The 24638-nt window shown below is 33.5% G+C and overlaps 4 protein-coding genes across 6 annotated transcripts; 1 reads left to right on the top strand and 3 right to left on the bottom strand.

Moving 5' to 3' along the window:
* Nucleotides 1-428: 428 nt before the first annotated feature.
* LOC108328633 (sufE-like protein 2, chloroplastic) lies at nucleotides 429-1359 on the bottom strand. The gene has a single exon (XM_017562524.2). The coding sequence runs from the start codon at nucleotides 1217-1219 to the stop codon at nucleotides 617-619; it is 603 nt and encodes a 200-aa protein (XP_017418013.2). The 5' UTR covers nucleotides 1220-1359; the 3' UTR covers nucleotides 429-616.
* A 1782-nt stretch (nucleotides 1360-3141) lies between these two features.
* Nucleotides 3142-8084, bottom strand: LOC108329019 (uncharacterized). The gene is made up of 14 exons (XM_017562991.2): nucleotides 7878-8084; nucleotides 7147-7306; nucleotides 6790-7047; nucleotides 6432-6606; nucleotides 5958-6019; nucleotides 5673-5836; nucleotides 5445-5542; nucleotides 4991-5049; nucleotides 4739-4873; nucleotides 4418-4659; nucleotides 4161-4320; nucleotides 3841-3916; nucleotides 3676-3726; nucleotides 3142-3494 (listed from the first exon to the last, which is right to left on the bottom strand). Exons 1-14 carry the CDS (start codon nucleotides 7937-7939, stop codon nucleotides 3271-3273), a joined length of 1926 nt encoding a protein of 641 aa, XP_017418480.1. The 5' UTR covers nucleotides 7940-8084; the 3' UTR covers nucleotides 3142-3270.
* Nucleotides 8085-9057: 973 nt separating this feature from the next.
* Nucleotides 9058-14433, bottom strand: LOC108327666 (protein PECTIC ARABINOGALACTAN SYNTHESIS-RELATED). The gene is made up of 11 exons (XM_052873022.1): nucleotides 13920-14433; nucleotides 13521-13571; nucleotides 13316-13406; nucleotides 12741-12817; nucleotides 12142-12230; nucleotides 11672-11791; nucleotides 10866-10982; nucleotides 10641-10784; nucleotides 10429-10552; nucleotides 10146-10337; nucleotides 9058-9809 (listed from the first exon to the last, which is right to left on the bottom strand). The coding sequence occupies exons 1-11, from the start codon at nucleotides 14226-14228 to the stop codon at nucleotides 9450-9452; spliced, it is 1674 nt and encodes a 557-aa protein (XP_052728982.1). The 5' UTR covers nucleotides 14229-14433; the 3' UTR covers nucleotides 9058-9449.
* A 3651-nt stretch (nucleotides 14434-18084) lies between these two features.
* LOC108326879 (coilin) lies at nucleotides 18085-24420 on the top strand. 3 transcript variants are annotated; one of them, XM_017560472.2, is made up of 13 exons: nucleotides 18085-18354; nucleotides 18525-18589; nucleotides 18657-18920; nucleotides 19512-19721; nucleotides 20142-20178; nucleotides 21380-21463; nucleotides 22014-22227; nucleotides 22320-22357; nucleotides 22870-23064; nucleotides 23275-23346; nucleotides 23436-23591; nucleotides 23738-23915; nucleotides 23985-24420. In XM_017560472.2, the coding sequence occupies exons 1-13, from the start codon at nucleotides 18163-18165 to the stop codon at nucleotides 24170-24172; spliced, it is 1893 nt and encodes a 630-aa protein (XP_017415961.1). In that variant the 5' UTR covers nucleotides 18085-18162; the 3' UTR covers nucleotides 24173-24420. The 3 variants fall into 3 exon arrangements, with proteins under 3 accessions (XP_017415961.1, XP_017415962.1, XP_052728983.1); XM_017560473.2 differs by having other exon boundaries at nucleotides 22041-22227; XM_052873023.1 differs by lacking the exon at nucleotides 19512-19721.
* Nucleotides 24421-24638: the final 218 nt, after the last annotated feature.

Raw genomic sequence — 24638 nt, forward strand, 5'->3', positions numbered from 1 at the left:
ATTTGTATATTACTAAGATAAAATTCTAAATATCATAAGTTTTATGTAAGGATAACATAACATACCTTAAAATTTCTAGGCTGACATCACACATACTAAAGTAAAGTATAATTTTTTTTACAGTCCACAAGCATTAGTAACATTTTGCAATCACCAAAAGAACAAGTGGTGGGAAGAAAATAAATAAAATACCTCAATATGTGTACATCAGATATCATCATCATCTGCATATCTGTTCTTCACCAACCATTGAGGAACCTGTCATAATCGCAATACCACCACACTGCTCACGTGAATCATGTTTTAAGAACATGTCAACCGTGGAATATCTAGGTTTTACAAGCAGCTGTAACTACAAACCGATCAGGATCATGAAAGTGGTCATATAAATATAATTTTTGGCGGTATGAAATATGAGAAGATGATAATGAAAAACTATAAAAAGTAGCAGCATAATAAAAACTGAGATTCGAAGAGGAAATAGATATATGTCCAGCATATCCCGATAGAATGGAATTTGCATTGCTATAATCAAACACGCGATAAAACCAAGGCAAGTTTAAGAGAAGATGAAAAACTATTGTTACAAAATTTGCGTGAGAGGGGAAAAGTGAAATCAGAGCAAATCTTTGGCGGCAGTTTGCATGGTGAACAAAACGTTGTGCCACGTATTGGTCCGGGAGTGGGCCTTGAGACTCATCCCCAATCCAACATTGACGTCGGCCAAATCTTCCCTCTCGACCATGAGGACCTCCTCGGGTTTCGCGCCGTCGAGAATCCAGACCAGACACCAGCAGAAGCCTTTCGAAATCTCGGAGTCGCTGTCGGCGCGGAAGCGCATCCTCCGCCGCTCGTCGATCTCAGCCACCACCCATACCTGGGTGGCGCAGCCGACGACTCGGTTGGCCGGAACCCGGTCGGCGTCAAGGAAGGGCGGGAGGAGGGAGGCGTAGTGGAGAAGGCGTTTGACGCGGTCGATGGGTTGGGAGAGAGAGGTGAACTCGGAGGCGATGTTGTTTAGCTTGTCGGCGACGTTGGATCGGAGTTTGGGTTTGGTGCATAGAGCGTTAACGGCGTTGGATTTGGAAGGAGTGAAGGTGTTAGGTTTTGGGAAAATAGGGGAACTGAAAGAATAAGAAGAAGAAGATAATGATGATGATGATGATGATGATGATGGATTGAATAGGGTCGTTATTGTGACTGCAGCTGATAAAACCATTTTTGTAATTTAAGAAACAAAAAATCATTGATTTACCATTGTTGCAGAGAGGAAGAAGACGACGGAAATGGAACGGAAGAGAAGAGAAGAATGGAGAAAGGTTCAGAGAATGAATTCTTTAACCCGCCAATTCCTCTATATCTGACTTTTCTAAATATCTATCCTTATTTACAAAATCTCCTATGTTTTTCTTTTTTTAGTATAATTGAAAAAATATATAATTTTGATATAAACTCCTCAATTTTATTAATAATTAAAACAATTGAGTATATTTTTAGTAATTATTATATGCTTTTATTAAAAAAATAAATTAATATGTAATTAATCTATAATTAAAAATCATTAATAATTTTAAATTTATCATGATTCACGTTACTTACATGCAACAATAAATAAATCATTTGTTAGATTCAATTAATTTTTAAATTTATATTGAATTTAAGTATTTCTAATTGAGTTTTTATTAATTTTTGTTTGTTTGTTGAATATACAATTTTTTTATATTTTTTCATTTAATTCTATTATTTTAATTGAATCTTATTGTTTACTTGTTAATATGTGTTACAAAAATATAAAATAATAATACTATTAATATGAAATAATAAATTATTTTTATTATTGAAAAATTACTTCATTAATGATGACAGAAAAATTTCTTAATAATCATTGAAAAATATAACGAAATCATAATTAAACATCTTATCAATAAATAAAATATAAACATTAATTTTATTTTAACCCTAATATCATTTATACAAACCTTAGATTTATACAATATATAAGATGACAAGACCACACATTTAATGAAAAAAAAAATAATAAAAATTCACTTAAAAATGTAAATATTTTAAGTACTTACTACATGAAAGTATTTAATTAAAAATTCAACAACTTTAAATGTAATTAAATTTAAATTATTTAAGTAATATTTAGTGATAGTGTTTGGTTAGTTTCTTTTATTTTAAGAAAAGCTATTTAGATGTCTCTTTGTATGAAACATTTATAGAACCAAAAGCCAATTTTTCCATTCCTTTTAAATTAATTTAATCCTGTTAAATCTTGTTCATGATGCAATGGCTTACGTCACTTATTTCAAATAAAATATAAGGCACTTCACTTTAAAAAAGAAAACTATGTGGAAGTAGTCAAATGCGTTTAAGTGTGTTTATACTAAAATTTTAGTGAGAAGGTTGCTTTATATTTTCCTTTATAGTGAAACTTAATGTTTTTAATCACTGGGTTTTAAATAGAAAAGTTTAAAATAATATGTACAATTCAATTTGCAAAAATTTAGACTGTGAAAAATAAATATACATGATTTTTAACAAAAGGAAATTTAATCACAGAAGAAACCAAAGAAATTAAAATTACACATAAACCTATAATATTTACTAATGCATGAAAATGTCAGTAGTTTAGTTTGATTTAAATTTTAATTAAATAACTATTTAAACCAAATATAAAATCATATATAATTTGATTTAAATTCAATATAAATTTTGAATCAAACTAAATCAAGTGAGTTCGAATCAATACTAATGATTAAACATCTCTTTAAAAAATTATTTAAATTTTTATAATAAAAAACTATCAAATAAAAAAATCTTTTCTAAGTTATTTTTATTTGTTGTTGTATTTATATTTTTAATTTGCAATGCTTATAAAAAACTTACATAATTTTATTATTTGCAATACAATGGTTATGTTACTTTAGTAAATATAAAGAACCTTAGACATACATTAATTTTCAATTAACTAAATATGTGACATCATATTTAAGTATAACAAATGATTTCATTTGATTTAATCCTGTTATTGTATTTCAATAAATAAAAAATTAAACGATTGGATTTAGAAATAAGTGGATTCAAAAAATTCAAAAACAAATTAATTTTGATCCACTGTAATGTTTTTAATCAACCTGATTTTAAGCACTCGTAATATTTTTGCCATTTCTTAGGATGATTGATGTTTCACGTAATAGGTGAATGATGTCATTGAATTTCATCTGTCCATATAAAAAAAGAAAAAGGAAATGCCTTTTTTCTCTTTTAGCTGCATTTCAGAACAATTAGTGCACTTCCATGCATTTCCACTGCTGCTGATAGCCTCCATTGTGTTATTTCTACAGCATTTCCACTCCACACTTCACTGCCCTCACAAGAACTGAAGTCTCTGAAGTCTCTGGCAGGAAGAAACTTAGCCAGGTCAGATGCCTGTGCAGACATTACTGTCTTCTGTTCATTTAGATTGAAGAAAGCAATATAGACTTCTCCTACACAGAGATACAATTGTAAGAGTTAGAACAGAATAACTCCAAAGAATTCTTTAATGTGACATGCTACTAGTTCAACCTCAACCAGTGTCTGCAAAATATACACTAATGCAGTTTTTTGGATTGGATTAAGTGCAGAAACAAAACAATCAAAATTTAGCTGTAGTTTTTGTTAACAGACCTTTTCTTCCTGTAGCAATCCAAGAGCGCAAGCCACCAGAATTAATAGTATCTGCAAAAGTAAGCAGCTTGCATCATGAATATTAAATCTGAGGAAAAACCAAGATAAACTCTACAACTGCATGAATCAAACATCATTCTGGAAAGTGTATTTGCAAATTTTCACCTTCGGTAGACTCTACTGTTGCACACAAGCCAGAATAACTATTGACCAGGGTCCCATTAGGATTCAATTCCCACATCTGTGAATGACTCAAAAATCAGTTTATAACAGAATACACAAAAAAAATATACATGTAAAGATGCATATCTAAATGTTATTTCATGTAAAAAACATGCGAAAGTAATATTAAGATTGGAAGAGGAGCAGTGTGTGCTGCACAAGCAAGATTATCTTTGAATTGTATAAAACTCAGACAAAATTGCAAAAACTACAAGCTGGGGCAACATGCACCCTTGCAAAACCTAAAGATAGATTAAACATACCTGATTTGAATCCCACCTGCAGGTAGAAAATGTCCCTCTCTTGAACTCTTTAGAGGTGAGCTTGCGTTTTGGAGAAGCATCCAAGCAAAATTTTATTCTGTTTGTTGCAACTAAGTGATGTTTCCCGTGATGATACTCTTGATACATACTCACTTCATCTCTGTATCAGTATCCAAGTACCAATTTCTGTTGTTAACATCATTATTATTCATATCAGAGTTAGGAAAAATGGAACATAGCAAGATAAGCAAGATTACAATGGGAAGTAAAGTTCTCTTTTGTGCACACAGAAGGGGGCAAGATGCTTGTTTCCTAAACTCCTTTTCCAACATATTCTTTCAAGATATAGGTTAAGCCTTTCACTAGCCCAACCTATTGCCTTTGACTCGGTGCACTTTGTGAGGCCTAATGAATGGGTGAAAGTTGTTTTTATTTCTTTGCCACTTCTTCTCAAACTAAGATCCTGATCTTCACTCTTCACAATTGTGATATAAGGAAACTGCCAATGCGGCAAAGTAAATATGATACTAATTTGATCAAAATATTATTACACCAAAATATTTAGATGGCTCACATACCTCCATATTATTTGAGCTAAAAGAATTAATCTCGAGAAGGGTGGGATTTGTGATAATATCATATGTACTAGGATCAATCTTCCGAACATCCCCACCATACATAAGGGGAGACTTTGCCATAGACCAAAGAGTCATCTACGGGGTAGAAAGACATTCACTCAGTCTATTGATAATACATATACAGTTGTAAGCAAATTAAAGTTAGCACATGAATATATCAGAAAAAAAACCTAGCTGTGCTTGTAGAAATACCTGTGTCTTCTTTTCTTCCAGATTGAGACGACTAAACCTATGTGGACCTTCAATTGAACCTTCCAAAACCAAAGAAAAAAGTGAAAATGCAGTATCATAATCCATTTTTCCCGTGAGTCTAAATTTAAACAGCTTGTGGCAATTTCCCACGACGAGACTGCTGAATATCTTGAGTTTTCTAATCTAACAGTTTCAGTGAACCAGCAATGTCCTCTTCATGGAAGAGTAAATCTATATGCAGACAAATGCTTACAATGCCACCGGATTCTGGTTTCACATAAAAGTTATTTGCTTAAAACAACAAAAAGGGCAGAAGATAGAGGAAGGATAAATGATTAATGAAAACAGAAGTAATTCTGTCCATGATCACATTGTTGGTAGCTAACTGATTAAAAGTACAAGGGTAATCATATTAATACAGGACAGAGAAAAAGTAGCAGCCCGGCCTCATTACCAGGATCAGTTAGCCATCCAAAGGGTAGCATATCCAAATCAGGCCAAGATTTCCCCGTTAAACCTTCTGCTCCTATCATATTAGCATTTGAGAAATCCCTGATAGAATCAAATAACTAAAGTTATATGATATAATGATGGAATAACAGACCAGGGATTCAGAAATAAAATATTATCGAGGTACTCTAAAGGCAGATACAAATGTGTCAACTAAGTTATAAGTAACCACCTGGCAATATCAAAATGTGATTTGACATCCCCCCATGTATCCCAGTCATCTCCTGTTACACGATACATATTGACCAGTCCACTGACATCCTTGGCCATGGCTGGTGTCACACTAGTTCCAGGAGACAAAGAATACACAATGGGGCGATCAAACTGCTTGAGAACCTGGATGGAATGACAAGTAATTAGTAGCTTCCAAAGGATCTTCCATGATATTACCAATCTTGGGTTTTCAGACGAGAATAAGGGGAATGGAAGGTAGGAGGACAGGAGAACTCCAGAATACCTCAGAAACATAGGTTATTTCATTTAAATCAAAGTCATCCCCGAATACACAGTCATGTTTCACTGCGTGGAAAGTAGAAAAGCTGTTAAAATAGCCGTCAATGAAAGACATAACCTCTGAATTACATGATATAGTTTTGAGTACTTTCTGTTGGTTTTTTACTTCAGCCTAACCCCTGAATTAAAGTATGAACACATAGGCAATCTACAGCGATATGATAAGATATGAAACTTTTAAGTCAAGTTTATGAGACCATTAAACACGTAGCCGACCTAATGAAGTCTCAACAATAATCTTAACGAAAAAAAAATACAATTACTGTACCAGAAATAAATACAAATGCTTTCTTTACTTATCCAAACTTATTGGTCAGATGCAATAAAACTATGGAAGTCATTAAGATTTCTTTCAATGACATGAATTTGTTGTGATAGAGCATTCTAAAAATAGAATGTAAAATAGTAGTCCAATTACCAAAATCAACATCCCATGAAGCATACTGCTCATAAAGGGATCTCAGAAAAGCTTTTCCTGCTCCCAAATTTGTATTCACACTCATGAAACCATGAGGCATCCATGCACAAGCCCTTTCTGGGATTGCTATGTCTTTTGCATACCACACTCGACCAGATTCTTGATAAGCACCTCCCTAGGAAATTGAAAGATATCAATGTCAAACTTTAGATTAATGTAAACAACATCCTCAGCTCCTGCTTTGTAATGCTCTATTGCAGATAAAATGCATTGAATGGGACATTCATTACGACTGATATCTTTCCTTAAAAAAACGAGAAAGAAAGAGTTAAATTATGGCACAAATGCAAAGCAATACCGTTTTTGTATCAAGGATAGGGGTGTTTGCGTTTACAGCTTGTGTACTTATCCCTCTCATGACATGAATCCCAAATTTCAAACCCATGCCATGTACTCGATTAGCTACTTCAGAAAATCCTTTCCCATTTTCAGAAGAAGGCCACCTTCCTGGATCAGGAAGCATCCTCCCCCATTCATCAATCACATCAAATCCAAGAGAATCATGATAAGCACCCTCAACTTTCCTTCTATACCAGAGGTAATCCACCACAACATACTACAAAGGTTTGAAGGCAAGTTATTATATCTATATATAAGGAAAGAACTACTAGCATATTCAAACTCATTCACAGATGATTCCTCACAGAAACTATACCTCATATCCATAATCATGGAGACGCCGAGAAACTACTTCAGCACTCTGCAAGAATTCTTCTTCAGATATTGTCCAGGAAAAGGAATCATAGGAGTTCCAACCTCTTGGTGGAATGCTAGCTTCCTGTCGATCACTCTCCGATACATTTTGAGACCACACACTGAAATGACAATATTAGATATGACAGAACAAGGGCACAAAGATTAAGACATCCAGAAAGCTTGCACTGGGACGTTGTTGTGCAAATTAGGATTCAATCTAGTCCAGTCATTATTACTACTTTCTGCAATTAGAAAAAAATTTAAGCTTGCTAACAAATTTAAAACTTATTCCACACACAGTTCCAAATTGAAGCTTGTTTATAACAATTCAATAAACTATTTATGGCAATCAACATAAATGCTGGAATCTGGGTTGACTTCATGCAGGAAAAGTGCCCAGGGCCAAAGTAAAATTGAGACGCTGACTTTAAAATTTTTCATAGCGATATGCGATGATGAAATGCTATAATTGAACTTTAAAAGCAACTCACGAGAACAGCCTTTTAAGAAACAGCGCAAAAACTTTATGGGTAATTAATACAATTTTGCAATCAAAATGAAACCATGAGACGAGCGAAGCGATTGCTGATCAGACTTATCTTCCAATGGGTTCCGAAAGGATGCATGCAAGTGAAACACGCAATCTACTAAACTATCGCAAACGAGTAAGAAGAGGCCGTGCTAATATACCTCTCAAAACATAGACAAAGGAAAATAAAGAGAGAGACGGAGGATGAGGAGAAGCACTTCATGATTGCTTTATCCGGTGCCCTGTTGCGTCAGAGTTCAACGGAGTTTATATGCCAGCAGAAATATCCACTATTTTAGTTCGTTAGTTGGGACTTCGAGACTATTATTGATGTCTTTAACATTCTCATTGAAAACTAACAATTTATAGTAAAATCTGTACCTAAATATAAAACATAAAAATATTTAACATTTTAAATAATTATTGACAGGGTATAATAAAGATTCATTCTTTGATGTTTAAATTTTGTGAGTAATACTGTTAGACTGAAGAAAGAAAAGGTTTAAGATGAAGATAAGTATAAAGAAAAGACGTGTTGTGTTGTTAAAACTAATGCATGTATCGACAAAATAGTTACTTGTAAGTTATGACCTCACGTTTACATTGACTATGTTAGCAACATATTCAATGTCGCGAACTAGTTAAAGATGTTTTTGGCATAGTCAAACCTTTTTTTTCCTCTTTCTGGCATAGGTAGAATGAAGAGTAGTGAGAATAAGAACACTAAACTAAGAAACAATGCTACTACTTGTTTATGGGAGCGGTTGAATGAGGTTTGTTCCGCACCTGCGGTTGTTTCAAGGACGGCCTCGTTGTGGGAACATGACATTTTCGCAGGTTCCTTGCCCAGCAAAGAACACTCAGAAACGACCCTTCATTTTGGCATTGTTCCGCTCTCTTCAATCGAGATTCAGATAATAGCCACTACACACTAAACGCACACAGTGATGTAAACATGACAATAACCATTTCGAATTTTCCAGATTCCAACCACTGGTTCCAGACAACGCCTCTATTGGCCTACTATCATGACAATAACTTGTAATGGCTATCGCCTGCTCACGTTAGCATTTAGATCCTGAATAAAACACCATTTTTCTTCGATTGAATGATCCGATCCATAAGTTTTCTCGTGACTGAACATACTTCATACTTTTTAGCTCCTCTATTAAAAGATGAAGTGTAAATAATATAATGAATTATTTAGAAAATAAAAGGTTCAAAATTTCAACAGCATCTTTAATTACACTCGGCCCTTTTAAGGAGCCAAATCCTCCTACGTAATCATGAAAAGCCTTTATCACCCTGACCCTCACATTTTACTGCCAATGCATCGTAAAATCACAGAAACCTAGCATGTAAGTCATTAATGATTTGCACAATTTTCTTAGTACAAAAAATAATCGTTTTTTCCTGGAAGAATAAAAGGGATCATGGAATGGCTACATGTTAGATGAAAAGACAAAATCCATCCGGTATCTCGGCAAAGAGAATACTCAGAATAGGAAATCTGTTCATTAAAATGATAACCACAGTCCAATCTGATTCCCTTCAAGCCATTATCTCTGCTTCAAATTTCTATTTACTGCCCCTCCTACCTCAAAGCTTATATTGAACAGGAGCCTGCATTCCGACGTTTACCCTGGAGATAGATTGAATTCATAACTTAAACGGCGTATTTCTCCCAGTTGAATCTTGATAAAGTCCCAGTGTCGTTGATAAAATTGCTCTAATCAGGCTCTACACATGCATGGAGTCAGAGGGTTCTCCCAGAGATCATAGTTAGGGAAAGTCTCTTCTGGCAATCCCGTTCGCGTCTGGTGAGTAACAACAACATCTTCTACAAAAGTAGCCCAACCCATGTACGGATCCCCAAAAGACTTTGACATTAGCCCTTTGTCAGGCTTAATTGACTTTAGACGGTGACCCATGTATCTACGGGCGCCGATAATCAGCTTAGCAAAGTTGCCTCCATGGGTCATCACGAATACATCTGACTTCAAGCACACTAAGAAGTCAAGAGCTGCTAGGCTTGTCACATGCTTTCTGAAACCATCTAACTCCTCTTTGGTTGCTAGCTCCTCCTTAGTAACCTGTTGTAGGGAAAATATTAACACATTGCAGAAGAATCTAAGGAATTCTTACATGAATTTTGACAAGATGAAGTCAAATTTACTTTTTCCTCTTATTTTTCTTTCCTCTAAAAACTTATGGACAAGCTCGTTCAAACAGACTCATATTTGCTATATTATAATGGATAAATAAATTTATATAGAGCAAGAGAACATTGCATCATAGCTTGACAGCTTGATAGCCTTAACGGACATTAGAACTCCGTTCATGACATCACTTCATTCACTACACAATAATGATTGTGATTTTCATAAAAAACAAACAGAACAAGAGAAAGGAAGTGAAGAAAGCCTAACCAGATTAGGGAACATATTTCTTAGTGGAGCCATCCGGTTCTGTCCACCATAAACCTGTCCAGAAGCAACGTAAATTTGAGTTTCCTTAGGATAGCCCATAGCCCGAAGAATAACGGCCACTTCTCCAGGCTCTAGAGGACATCGTCCTTCCTTACGCTTCTGTAGAGCTAATTGCCACAGATGGGAACCATTCTGCATTTTTCAACAAATACAATGTGATCAAAATGCTCCAATAGAAGGTTCTTAGAGTTCCTGTTGATTTGATAAAAAGTATGATGGCCACCTTGTACCGTCGAGGCCACTCCTTTTTTCTATACTCTGCCATTTTGACTTTCTCCTCTCTTGTCCCCACAAAATCACAGAACGATAGTCCCACCATTCCTTTCTCAAATCTAAGATGCAAAGCCCTGTTTACAGTAAAATTCTTAAATCACTTGGACACTAGAAAAAATCACCCATAACTCAGTCAGGGTTGTGATCACAAATGTCACATACATATAAGGATTTGAATTTCCAGTTCGGTTTCTCATTCTTGATGCCAGTGAATCAGCCATCTGCTCTATATCAGGAAGAAATTTCAGTGCATGATAATTAACTCTACATCTCAGCTTGTTGATTTCAGGAGGAACATTGTCATATCTGAAACAAGAACTGAAACATCATGACACAATCAATTACATACAAAAAATAGGCATAGAACATATATCACCCCTGGCCTACCCCAGTCTGTCAACAAATGGTTTAAGAGCCATAATCTTCTTCTCCTTGATCCGGGGCAGAACATTATCGATGTAAAATTGTGCCGGTGCATATTTTGGAATGTTTTTTACAGTCCGTCTGAATGAGAAGATACATTTGATTTGTTAGTCAACACACGTGTGTATTCAACCACAGAAGGCATCAATAGCAAACACCAAGTATCAGAAACATCTTGGTTGACACCATTGGTAACAATATGGTAAAGCTAAGAGAAACATGTAAGAAGTTAGATGATTGAAAGAATAAATATAGACAGAACATTGTGTATTCTCTGGCCATAAAACCCCCTTTACAAAAAAAAAAATCATCACTGGTTTAGGACTTGTTTAACTCACAAGTAATTTAAATTCATAATTATCATTTGACACAAGAACGAGCAATTCCATCAAAACCAAAAGATAGCTAGTCTACGGATGAAAAAGAAAACCAACAAAAAGCTATCTAGGTCTTGACATTTTTATCTGTCCCTTATCAGCCATAACGTGAGATGTAAGAGTTCAAAAGACTCAAATAGAAAGGCACACGAATCTCTAACTTCAAACTCATAATTTTCATGCTATTTGGTCAGTGGTCACAAAACCCAGCACTTCAATCACACCTGTTGTCAATCAGTACACTGATAAAAACAGAGTAAAAAAGGGTGGTCGAGGACATGTTATTTCATGTTTAAACTTTAATGGAAAAAAAGGAAATATTTACCCATCTCTCATGCCAACTGGGGATTTAAGTTTTCAACAGAGTACTAAAAATACAGGAATCTACCATACCTTATGCTAGAAAATAGCTCTGATTTATCAGTAAACCATTGTGGGATATCACGTACAATACGAACGTCATACTTAAGGTAGTCAATGAAATGATCCACATCAAAAATGTCTTCAAATTTCCTGAAATCGTGACATGCATCATGATGGTTAGAAAGGAGGACCGTCTCTGAAATCTACCACCCTAGGCAAGAAAACTAATAGATGACTTGTTAACCATGACTTTTACTTTCTGTCAAATGTAATTTGCTAAGTAAGAACATCATTAGACAACTTAGGATTCCATTAAAACCATAATAGAGGAGGATAAACAGTAGGTCTAATGTGTAAATGATTTTTCATGAGGACCAAAATGCAGAATTTTTCATGTAAGGATTAACACAAAGAAAGTCTCAATTGCAGGAACCAAATTATTGATTTAACCTAATTAAACTTATCTAAACAACGGAAAAAAAATGGACAAGAGATCTTACGTTTGGTCTTTCCAAATTTGATCCTGCTTCAAAACAGGCAAAATAAGAGTGGCATTCATTATTTTGGCTACAGCCACAGCATTGCAAATCTGCATTTTAAAAGATTTGGAAAGTAAGTCACTGACAGCTAAATATTATATGATAATTTTATTGAATATTCCACAGACTGTCATTTCAATGTAAGAAACAAGAAAGTGAAATCAGCACCATTTTGCATGAAGACCCAATTTAAAAAGTAATTTTACTGGCATTGCGATTTGCTAGTGCACCAAATTGGAAATGTATTGAGATGGCACTTTAACAAAATAAATCAGCCCTTTGGGTGATTCTATAGAAAAAAAGCACCGTGAAATTAAATGCCAAAAAAAAAATACTGTTCTTTTACTTTCTAATTATATCAGACAATTCAAAGAACATTATGTTCACGTATATTTTACAATTGGAAGGAAATTCACCAACCCAGGTGCGGCAGTCAGCAAGAGAACAATGGCTATGAAAGAAAATACAGACAAACAGTAAAGGGTCACATTCAAGGGCAATTTTGGAAAAGAAAACAATCTAAGATAGAGAATATCACAATGAAAGAACATATCTCATACCGCAATTCTTTGCTGATTTAGACCACCCTCAGCATGGATGAATATATAGCCGTTTGTTTCATTTTCATGAGGAAGCTCTACATAGAAGTATAAAAGTACTATGAATAGTAGCAGTAATACTAGAAACAACATACACAGCAACAGTATGAATGTATTCCAATCCAAGTAAGATATAAGAGATGAATGGGGAATATTACATTAAGAAATAAATGAAACAATTGATTTGTTAAAAGTTCTAAAAAAATTAACTTAAGAATTTGGCGGAGTTTTCCTTTTTCTGATGAAAGGTGAAGAGAGTGATAAAAAATCTTAACGGGTCCATTCACTCCATTAAAAAATCACATTGCAGTGATGCCTAGATGGTAACATCACAGTTTTGCGAGACAATTATAACCGCTCTTATTCGATGCTACTGACAAATGGAAATTATGCTAAAATTTCACAGCTTCTGAATGAAGAGATATCGTCATTACTGAATTTCTTAATACCCTGTCTTGGCATGGCTTGCAATGCTGATGGGATGTGAAATAAATAAATATATTAATATATTAATGAACATAGAAAACCATGGAAACCTGATAAAACGCCATCCCGGCGCTCGGCACAGGGCCTCCAAGATGTCGTGGATGAGAAAGGATTTTCCCAAAGAGATGGCGATTCCTTGACCTGAAAATAATACCAAAGAGGACATGAGAAGAGAAAATAACACCATTGTCATTGAACAACAGAAAAGGAGAAAATGAAATGGAAACCAAAGCAGTGGTCCTTATGAGAACTTACATGTGGGCAATGAAGAACAATGCCGTCCTTTTTACACAAGTAAGGGGCATTCTACAATAAATTGAACACGAATTCGATCATAAGAACTTGCCAAAAAGAGTGAGATATATGACTTCACCGGCAGAACTATTGTATGAGAAAAAAAAACAAAATACACGCATTACTTGTACAGCTACTCATAACAGAAGTTACTCTATAGCTGAACAATACAATTCAAAATTGAAAGAAGAACAATAAGTTGACTCCACATGCAAATTCCAGGGTAATTTAATTCAATTTCAGATAAACAAAATAACAGTAGAAATTACAGATGAGAAATTTCGTTTTCCACACACCAAAGGCGAAAATGGATCCAATGCACTATTAGTAAATCTTAAAACGCGGGCAGAGAGGACTCACGAGTTTATGGAAGATTGTGAATACAGAAACTAAACCAACGAGTAGAAGAAGGAAGGTGAAAAACAGAGAGATCCTGGAGTTGTGAGGCGAAACCCTAGGGTCGTCGTTCAAGAAGGAGCAGACATGCCGGTCGCGCTCCTTGGATGAGTGGCGATCGTGCTCGTCGTCGTCGGTGAGGTGGCTGTCGGGAATGAGTGGAGAGGAATCGGCAGCGCCGCCGACGGCGACGGCGACGGCGACGGCGTCACGCTTCATCGGAGAATTGGAGGCTCGGCTGCCGAGGGAAGAGGAGTGGCGGAGCTCCGCCATGCTCCGATTCGGAATGGAGTGAGTTCTCTGTCTTTCTCGGAATGGAGTGAGTTCTCTCTCTTTCTGGTTCTCTCTCTCTACTTTCTCTCTCCACTTTCTCTCTCTATAACTAAACTAAGAAACAGTAACAAGTGCTTCTTCCTCTTCTCTTACCAACGCAGGACAAAGCAACGTTTTCTTGTTGTGGATGAGTCCCATGTGATTTCAGATCCACCTCTTTCCGCTATTTCTTTCTATTTTTTTCCACAACCATTATTTATTTATTTATTACCAGAGAAATGATATTTTCAAACACATACAAAATTTTTATAACTTTTTAACATTATTTTTTTTATCTTTTTTAAAAAATACAAAAATTTAACGATCCCACCATTTCTTTTATTATTATTATTATTATTATTATTATGAATAATCTTCAACACACACAAATTGACATTATCTTTTATTATTTTTTCGGCTGAAGGAGGAAAGTACATAAGTTTCCATTTTTTTGTGAAAAAAACTCCTGTCTAAGAAAATTATTTTTTCATCTATACATAATCTTCATTGAACTTATAATTAAGGTAAATATTCATTGAACTTCTTGAAAATATAGCAGGTGAAAATAAAAGATAAAAATAAAAGAAAGAAACTAGAAAAATTAGTGTTTGGTTCAAAAATATAGCGAAGGAATGAGAAAGAAGATAATGTATATTTATTACAGCTGTCAAAATGGAAAATTTGGCTCGACCCGACCCGGTCCATCACGGGTTGGTTACTTAGTAAGTCAACCCAACCCGGCTCACTTATTAGCGAGTTGAAAAAATTCGAACTTAGCCTGATTCATCACGGGTCGGTGGATTAAATGGGTTGGCTGAGTATCTCGTTTAATTATAATTTTTTTAAAATAAAAAATAATAATTTTTTTTAATTCAAATCTAAATATACCTCTTTTCTAAAATGATGTAAAGACAATTCAAAATAAATAAAAAAAATATCAGAAATAAGTTTTTAATATTGATAATTTTTGTATCCTAGTAATATTGAAACATAAAATAATAAATAATTAAACTAAATTATGTGAGTTAGCCAACCCGGCTCACCACGGGTTCAACCCGGTGAGACAGGTTCAAAAAATTACATTTTTTTCAAACTGAACCCAGCTCAAACATGTGGTGAACCGGGTTGGCTCGCGGGTTAGAACTCATTTTCACACCACTAATATTTATAAACAAGTTAATGGATTTTACCAAAATTGAAAATATTTTTCCTCTATATTAAACTATACAAATTATTTATATACTACCTCTTTGCAAGAATGGCGTATTTTGCAGAAAAAGACAAATTATATGTACAACTTTATTTTGATTATACGCGTATTCTAAATGGTAAACAAACTAATGCCGTTTCGAGTTTAAGAAAAATAATAATAACAATTTGTTGACCTTTTAAATTTGGGTTTTAAACACATCTTATAAAAAAAATAATTAACTTTTAAAAATTATTGAAAGAATGTTCACTATAAGTTGAGACAAAGAATACTGGAAGAATTTTTGAACTGTCTGTAACAATATCTTTTTTCTAGAGTTTCATTTTATTTCTTCTTACTCATCTCACATGAATTTCACTCTATTCCTATATAATGGTTTGAATATTTTATTTTAGTTTAATTACTTATTTTTTATTTAGTATTATTTTCAAAATTGAAAATTTTTGTGTAATACAACTTGTAATATATGTTTTATTTGCTTTGTTAGATTCACCTTTGATTGAGTATGTGGTGGGAGTTATGCTACACCATTAAAAGTTATGAATCAATAAATGATCTCTTGTAACATTACAAATAATCATGAAATTGTATTAGTTATTTAATTTAAAGTATGTTGTTTGATGAATATTAATAAACATGTTTTATAGGAATAAGTAGTTTTAAACAGTATAAACTAACAACTTGAAGTAAATTTTTATTGTATTTAGATTAATTCCAATTTTTTTAATTGAACAAGAATTATGACAATCATTAGTGAAAAAACATATTATGTGTCAACTTTTTCTACTATAATAATATGTGGAAACACTCATGGTTTATTTTTTTATGATAAAAATATTTTTTTTTATAAATATAAAAAAATGATTTATTTTTATAATTTGTTTAAATAGTTTTATTTATTTTATAAATAATTTTGTATAAGTGTAATTTCACCACAAATATTAATAAATAAACCAAAAAGCATACATCTATTGCATACAAAGTATATTTTAAACAATTGAAGAAAAAGAAAATAACAAACTTAAAAACTAACATTCAAAGGTGGTGTCCCAAGCTAGACTTATCTTAAAATGTAACATTCATCGTTATTTATTCTCGCAAAAAATTAGGCTTGGTGACACATTTCTTTCGTCCAATGTCTTTTAACTAAAATGTTCCAGACCTGTAGTACAAAAATAACGTTCATCGATATCCTAATACCGCTCAACGTTAAACCATTCACAAAACTAGACACTCAATGTTACACCTCTCAGCGCTATTCTATTTGCAAAATAAGATGCTAAATGTCACCTCAGTGTTGCTTAACGCTATATCATATATCAACACTTGTATTATTTTTTTTCTTTTGAGAGAACTTAAACCTATTAAATTGATCAACTTGATATTCCTTTCTTAGTGCATTGTTCAAAACAATTTTAAATATTGTTTGTCCCATTTTGAACAATTGTTCACATTTAAGTTCTCTTAATCACACAAAACTAAATTTAAATGAGTCAAACATCCAATCATCAAACAGTCAAATCATATATGTTAAAACATGAAATTTTCATACTTCATTAACTCGACAATTATATCTAAAATATAAATCAAACAACATTTTTATATTTCAATAGATCACACTCATCATTCATATAGATCATTTAGTCAATTTATCACACAATCATAAAATTTAAAATTTCAAAGTATTTATAACTTTAAAAGAGTGCAATTAACTTTCCTTGTATGTGAAACATATGAACTTGCTATAAAGAATTCAAAAACCCTTAAAGCTCATAAGACCATAACAAACTAAATTTCTTTCAACTTCCAAGATCTTATTTTTATACATAAAAACACCACAATAACAATTAAAACATACCAGTATGATTAATGATCAACCGAGACTCATACGTACCTTTAAAAACATCATACAAGTGAAATAAACTCACATACATACAACAGAAAAGAAAAAAAAGAAGAAGATTGAAACTCAATTTATATAAAGAAAAAACTGTAAGAGAAATTTAGAAAACAATTTATAGAAAATAATACATTTTAAAATATGAATTTCATTTAAAACTATTTATATTAAAATATTTTAATATTAAAATAATTTGAATCTCACATTTTTAAACCAATATCATATAAAATGTCAATTTATACATCTTTACAATATTGATAAATGATTATTATACATGATTATTTAAACTTGAAAAATAATTATAAAATATAAAAAAGTAAAAATAAAATAAAATAGAATAATAAATTTAAATTTAATAATACATGTTAAAATTTATAATTACAGAAACAGCTATAAAAAATATCATATTTATTAATAGTCATGATTTACTTGGTTGTCCAATTCTCACCAATCCATTGTATCATTCCCAATTGTATGTTAAAAACACTGCTACCATTTCAATCACTGTTACGTTAAGACCTAATATCTTTAATCAATCTTTAAAGACTAGAGTGAAAAATTCACATAATGACAAACAAGTTTTATAATTTAAAAAATGGACTAAAAATATTTAAAAATGAATTAAAGACAACTGAATTTGTGTTTCATAATTAAATAATTAAAAAAGAAATATATAAATGGGGTGAAGTTTTCACACACTTAACAAGGGTTTAAGAAACAGACCGGAGAGAAGCTATCAAGACGGTGACCGGAAAATCTGCGTCAGCAGCGCCACATTGAAGGGGATGACGGAGTTGGTGAGACTTCGGGTTGTGTTTGAGGATCCAGGCATGCTGAGCAAGTCAAAGAAGAAGGAAGGATTGAGGCGTTGTTGGTTTCTGCTTAAACCCCAACACAGCACCATTTCGGATGTTGCCTCTCACCTGCACAAAGCTTTCCGTCTCCACCGCACCTGTCCCCGCGGCATCATCCTCTTGGTATGTTTGCATATGCATGCTCCGTCGTACATGTACAACAATCTCGAAACAAATCTATTTTACATCTCGATTTCACTATTAGATTTGTTTAGTGTTGTTGAGTATATCTGTTTGACTATTGAAATTTCTTGGATAACCTGATTCCGTTTTCTTATTGGATTTTAATGTAGATGGATGATTTTGTTATACCATCTTTTGAGTCCACTTGCATTCTGAAGGATAAGGACATCATCTGGTGAGTTTATACTTATTTCTGTGTTTTTCAACGCATTCTGTGATGTTACTCTTGTTATACTTCCCAGTGTGAAAAGAAAAGGAAGCACACGGACTGATGTTGAACCTTCAATGCCTTCAATGCTGTCACCTGCCCCTCGTGGGCATTTAGCTATAGAACTCCCAAATGATCTTGCAAATGAGGGTTTTCAAGTTCAAGAAGAGTTTGGAGCAGAAGAAACCATGTCCCAAGAGGATGACGACGACGAAAATGATGTTTATGTGGAATCTAAATCAGATGGGAAGGCAACCTCTAAGAAACGAAAAGCTTCAAGGAAGCTCAAGAGCCCTAGGTTAGTTCTGTCCTCAAATATTGTTACTGCTACAAAGCTTAGAGAGTTGTGATAAATTTTTTTCCCCAGAGCATTTTTCAGGGGTATTTTCTTTTCTGAATGTTATGGAATCTATCTAGTTTTGTTTTCTTTTTTTGCTCTTAGAGTAAGAGCAAAAAGATTGATACAACATGACATATTTCAGCATCAATACGGAACCCAAACAAAACTAAATCTGATGGGTTGGGCAATGGTTAAACATCCTTAGCTCACAATGCTACGGAATCCATTTAACCAAAAATTAATCCCGTTTGCAGTAATGTGAGCATAGGATTCCTAACTAATTACTTATCTGAATTAGTTTTATGTAACTTTTGTATTAATGCTTCCTTAAATATGTTCTATCCATGTTATCACAGTAATATATGTATTAATCTTTCTGCTCCCATTTTAACTTAATTTGGTTTTTAGTGTAAGATTAAGTAGGGATCTCCCTTCTCTCTTTGAAACCTTTTTTCTTTTTCCTTTTTTTTTTGAACTTTGAAAGTAGTTATTCGACCATGTAAACGTTATCTGGGTTGCTGACTTTATTCCATTATCTTTGACATTCAGTCAGAAGAAGATTAAGCTGTCTACTTCTGAAAACTTGTCAGTCATTCCTGAGGTCCATGAAGAAGAAAATGAAGGTGGTATTCATCACCAATTGAGTTTTGTCAAGAAGGACAAGAAGAAGTCTTCCAATTTATCTAGCAAGCTTAATAAGCCAAGCAACCTTGATAAACAAAAGAATGACAAAAGTGATTGTCCAAGTGATGAAACAAGGTCCATTTTCATTTCACTAGTGATTTGTATGACATGTCAATGGTGCATCTTTTCCTCCTCTGATTGTTCATTGCACAGTGCATATTTGGTATTTTGGGCAAGACAACCTGCTAATATAATTTTATTGACAATTTTTGGCGTGCATGTCTGGGGATCTTTTATCTTAGTTATTTTTTGTTTATATATATATATATATATATATATATATATTTGTAGATTAAGAAGTGTGGTTTGACGGGGTATAAAACAATATTCCTTTTTATTTTATTTTATGTTATTTTATAGATTGTTTGATTCTTCAGTTCCTCTTATTATTGTGATCCAATTTTAAATCCCTGTCCCCTTGTGATGAGATGTCTGTTTTCTGAATATCAGAAATATAAAATGTTTTTCCTTATTTTTCTTTGATATGTTGTATAGGTTAGTTCAGCCTCAAGATGAAAGTGCAACTAAAAAGGTAACACTTAATTTACACCACTTTTGAATACACATATATCATATGTATCCTGTTTGCATTGAACCACGGTGATAAACTTGAGATTCTACCTAGACTTGGAAAGGGAATGCTGAATCATAGTTTTTGGGATAATAACATGAAGCACAAGATTCTACAAGATATATGTAGACGCAGATTGCGTAACATAAATAAGAGAAAAGAACCCATGTAACACTATATATTTAATAAAGCCTAAATTTATAATGATGGATTAATAAGCATAAGAAAGTCAATAACAAAACCTATACAAAACTCGTAACTCACATGTCATAAATGACAAACAAAACAACTTATAATATTGTAGTAGTGCCTAGTGCTCACTCCAGAACAAAACATGACACATGAACACCTAGAATAGACGTCTAAAATAGATCATCCAAATTAAATCATAATCACTGAAGAGATCCTCTATTCTCCCGTCTAGCTAGATAAATGGTGAGATGAGATGGAGACAAAGTAAACCCCACAAGCAAAGCTACAAAGGCACAGTAATAGTCAAGCAACCTTAAAAGTGTGGCTGAGAAAAGTGCTGGTTTAGTGGTTTAGGCAATAGTTTGGGGGCTTGGTTAGAGAGGCCGCAAACTTTGCACTAGAGGTTGAAGAATACATACTAATGCTTTATATATATATGTATGTATAGGTGGGTTCAAACCGCACCATACTAAATTAGTTTTATAAGGTTGAGTTAGGTTTAAATTTTACTTTCTTAAGAAGAGTTGCTTTCTATTGTACTTATAAAAAACAATACAATAAATTCAGTTACGTTTTTGTTCAGAGATCTTCTTTCTGTTACTCTTTTGTATTAATCAGTAGTGCTGGAACAAAATTGGCTACATAATCAAATGGGTATCGGAAGATACACCAATTAATCAAGAGATTATATTGATGTTCATGTTACTCAGTGAAGGGAGGACCAAATTGATATCTAAAATTATTTGACGGACCAACGTGATTTCCCATGCATATAGAGGACCAATTTGAGTATTTGGTCGGTAGAAATAATCTAGTCCTGAGATAACTAAACGTTTTTCTTATTAGTTCAAGATAGTATACGATAGCCCTTGAATATTAGGGAGTCTCAATGCTTTAGGAATCATCTTTGTGGACATTTCATACCACTTGCAAGTATTTACACTTTACTTTTATTGGTTTTTTTTTTCAGTTGCCTAGCAGAAGTGCTCGACGGAAGAAAGCTAAAAGAAGATGGCTGAGGGAACTGAAGCTAGAGAAGGAGAAACAGGAAAAGGTGAATTGGTTCTATAATGCTGAAGATATTACCTTTTATATGAGATTGGATCTATTGAACAGTGTTCTTAAATAGTTTATATTGCAGTGCTATTGTGCTGTAGAATTCCTAGGGTTTTCAATCATGACTTTGTTTGTAGTTATGACATAAGGACCAAGGAAAGACTCAACACCTTCATTGATGTTTGTTCATCTCTTCCATCCTCTAGTCATCTTTGGCTAATCTCGATCTGGCTAATTGAAGTTTTGAGTTAATTTTGGGAATTCTTTTTGCATTTGACAAATGCATTATATATTTCAACTGTTATGTGGCTTCTGCCATTTTCTTGCACATTATTCTCTATATGATATGTAATGAATTGTTGTCTTCCTGCCATTTCCCATGACCTGGATAACAGTTCTTTTTGATATTGTTGAGTTATCGACTTTTTTTGGTTACTAAGATGCCTAGGCAACATAATTTGAAAGGGTTGAAAACATTCATCTGTTGTCTTGAAGGTCATTTGTCTAGCCTTACTATTCACAAAATGTATTACCATTCTATCTGAAAGGAAATGTTCTTCTCTTCAAATTGGCAGCTCCGCCAGACTACAGTGCTTGAAAAAGACGGACAAGTATTACCTATAAAAGATAATAACTGTGTTGCTTCTGATGTACATCAACAATCTGATGAACATCAACAATCTGACGAAGAGAGTGAAGATGATGACACTGTTCCTGTGGAAATTAGACCAGGGCACATTCGATTTGAGCCCCTTAAGAAAGGTCTGAATGAAGATCTCATCTACAAAGATTTATGAAGTAGAAATTAATTGCTTTCATGATCTAATATATGTTCAATGGTCTATTTAATGCAGATCAAGATCAGGCAGTACCGCAGAATCAGTTCTCAGTGGTTGGTTTGATTTCCCTCAATAAAAGATTAACAATTTCAGCTGTGTTTTACTCTCAATCATAAATTAGTCAATAAATCAGTGATATTGTTAATTATGCCAAAAAAATGTACTATGCATCATATTATATTTGCATTTGAACTTCTGGCTTTTTAGACTTTAGTGTTTGATGGAGGATAAAGAATATTTCTCTTGGAAAGTACAAAATTCACTAAACAGCCTTTTCTTAGAGGCCTGATAGATATCAGAGATGTGGGAGGAAGCTAACAAAATTCTTTAGGATTTTTTGATTGATGATTTTAGAGGAATCAATGTGACTTGTTATAAATTTTGTGGCATTTGAACCATGTAATGTAATCCATATATTGATTCTCACTATAAGGTTAATAGCTCGAAGTTTTAGAACTTACCATGTTGAGTAGCTACTCAAATTTTTTGGTGCACAATTGTATTTCCATGTTAGTTTTGCATTATTGTCAAAACCTTGCATAAGATAGAGATCTGGATCTTTCAGGAAACATTTCAGTGGAATGGAATCACTAACAAGAAGAAGGGTCAGAAATGGGGTAAAGAGAGAATGTCATTCCATAAACATGATGGCTACGGGCATTCCAGTAAAGAGTATGCTACAGTTCAAAATGCTGAAAAGGAACCCACTTTCAATGTAGTAGATTTTGATAAGCTTCAACCTTTTACTGGTTTGCCTAAGGTGTTTTTCTTTCATTCTCCCTAACTAATGTGTACTTATGGCAATTCTCATTCTGCTTAGAGTAGTTGACCATTAACCCATGGCTGAGTTAGGAGTCCTTTCAGCTTCTGGTTAACCATTCAACTTATCTGTATTCTGTGCTTTGAATCTGTAAATTATAGTGCATGGTATTCATTTGGTGCTTTTTAATAACCTAATCATACACTGCAGGAGGGCGATGTAATTGCTTATCGATTGATCGAGTTATCAGCATCTTTCACTCCTGAACTTTCCTCCTTTAGGGTACATATCAAGTTTGCTTTTGAATTACATTATAAAAAATCTTGTGTCTGAGGTTTAAATTAATATGTATTTCATTTATAACCTTGCAGGTTGGGAAAATATCTCAGTATGATTCTAAAACAAACAGGATTTGGCTGGAACTGGTTTTAGAATATCCTTTTGACTTTAAGAAAGAAACAGAGAAGGATGCATCTTCTTTTGAACAGTCTGATGCATCCCCTTATGGGGAGGATGGTTCTTTAGAGGTAAAGTTACTTCATTTTTTTTCCCATTTATTTTATTTTTGTGTTGTAGCTTATATGATAGGGGGAAAGTTAATATGTCCGCCGTGGTAAATAAAACTATATGCTGATTGTTTGTTTGCTTGAAAATGACTGCTTTCCTTCTACAGATAGATTATGCATCGCTTGTTGACGTTCGAATGGTTAAGCATGGCCATTTTGGATCGAAAACTGCAGTTGTTTCTGGAGATGCATTTGTAAATCCAACAAAAGCAACTAATGGTAGCACTGATGAAAAACTTAAAGGTGATCGAACTAGCGCGGTTGGTTGCCATACAGAAAGGGAAGGTAAGGTCTTATCCCTGTTAAAACTTGCGATTCTTAGAAACATTAAAACAAATGTGGATTTGCTTACAGAAAATGGGGAAGTAAACGTTTGGGAAGAAATTAGCAAGGAATTAGAAGCAAAAAAGGCGAAGCTGTCGCAGGATGATGGGTGGAGCAGAGGAAAGAGCTCAAGCTCGAAGTCATGGTCTCATAGAGCTATGAGATGTAGTGCGTTGGGTCCAACAATGGCATTTTTAAGGTCCAACAATGGTCTTTAAAGAAACAAGCTTGTCCCACAATGTCACCTTTCCGCAGAATTTTGGTATATATACATGAACAACTTACCGAAACCATCATCACCAATGCTGGCTGTATGTCCTGATTTCAGCATACTATAGGAAAACCGTTTGAAGTTTTATTCTTTTTGGGATGTTATTTTTTGCACTCCTCATGAAATCCAATTAGAAAATAGAATCAACTTCTGCACATACTTATGCTTATAACATTGATATGAAAGAGAATTCAAATCATGAAATTAAGATGAGTAATCACTGACTGTGGAGGTAAATGGACTAAGATTAGAGTGCAAGTTATCTCCTGTTTTTTTTTTTACGCTATCCTTTTACAAGGAGAGTTTAGTTAGAGATTTTAAATTCAATTGTTAATGTAAAACTTGAGTGTAAGTTTTTCTCTTAATGATTCTATCTAATGTGAACAATCTTTAATAAAAAATAAGTGTGAACC

This window comes from Vigna angularis, chromosome 2 (genome assembly GCF_016808095.1).
Source record: "Vigna angularis cultivar LongXiaoDou No.4 chromosome 2, ASM1680809v1, whole genome shotgun sequence".
NCBI classification, from domain to species: Eukaryota; Viridiplantae; Streptophyta; class Magnoliopsida; order Fabales; family Fabaceae; genus Vigna; species Vigna angularis.

Bases quoted from the DNA above. Each gene is read 5' to 3' on its own strand.
- LOC108328633 (XM_017562524.2), bottom strand. From the start codon at position 1,219: ATGGTTTTATCAGCTGCAGTCACAATAACGACCCTATTCAATCCATCA.
- LOC108329019 (XM_017562991.2), bottom strand. From the start codon at position 7,939: ATGAAGTGCTTCTCCTCATCCTCCGTCTCTCTCTTTATTTTCCTTTGT. The intron at 7,048-7,146 runs GTATAGTTTCTG...AAACCTTTGTAG, and splicing joins TCCATGATTATGGATATGAG to TATGTTGTGGTGGATTACCT. The intron at 6,607-6,789 runs GTATTGCTTTGC...TCAATTTCCTAG, and splicing joins CTATCCTTGATACAAAAACG to GGAGGTGCTTATCAAGAATC.
- LOC108327666 (XM_052873022.1), bottom strand. From the start codon at position 14,228: ATGGCGGAGCTCCGCCACTCCTCTTCCCTCGGCAGCCGAGCCTCCAAT. The intron at 10,983-11,671 runs GTATGGTAGATT...CTTCTCATTCAG, and splicing joins GAGCTATTTTCTAGCATAAG to ACGGACTGTAAAAAACATTC. The intron at 10,785-10,865 runs GTAGGCCAGGGG...TTCTTGTTTCAG, and splicing joins CCATTTGTTGACAGACTGGG to ATATGACAATGTTCCTCCTG.
- LOC108326879 (XM_017560472.2), top strand. From the start codon at position 18,163: ATGACGGAGTTGGTGAGACTTCGGGTTGTGTTTGAGGATCCAGGCATG. The intron at 23,065-23,274 runs GTGTTTTTCTTT...CATACACTGCAG, and splicing joins CTTTTACTGGTTTGCCTAAG to GAGGGCGATGTAATTGCTTA. The intron at 23,916-23,984 runs GTAAGGTCTTAT...ATTTGCTTACAG, and splicing joins TTGCCATACAGAAAGGGAAG to AAAATGGGGAAGTAAACGTT.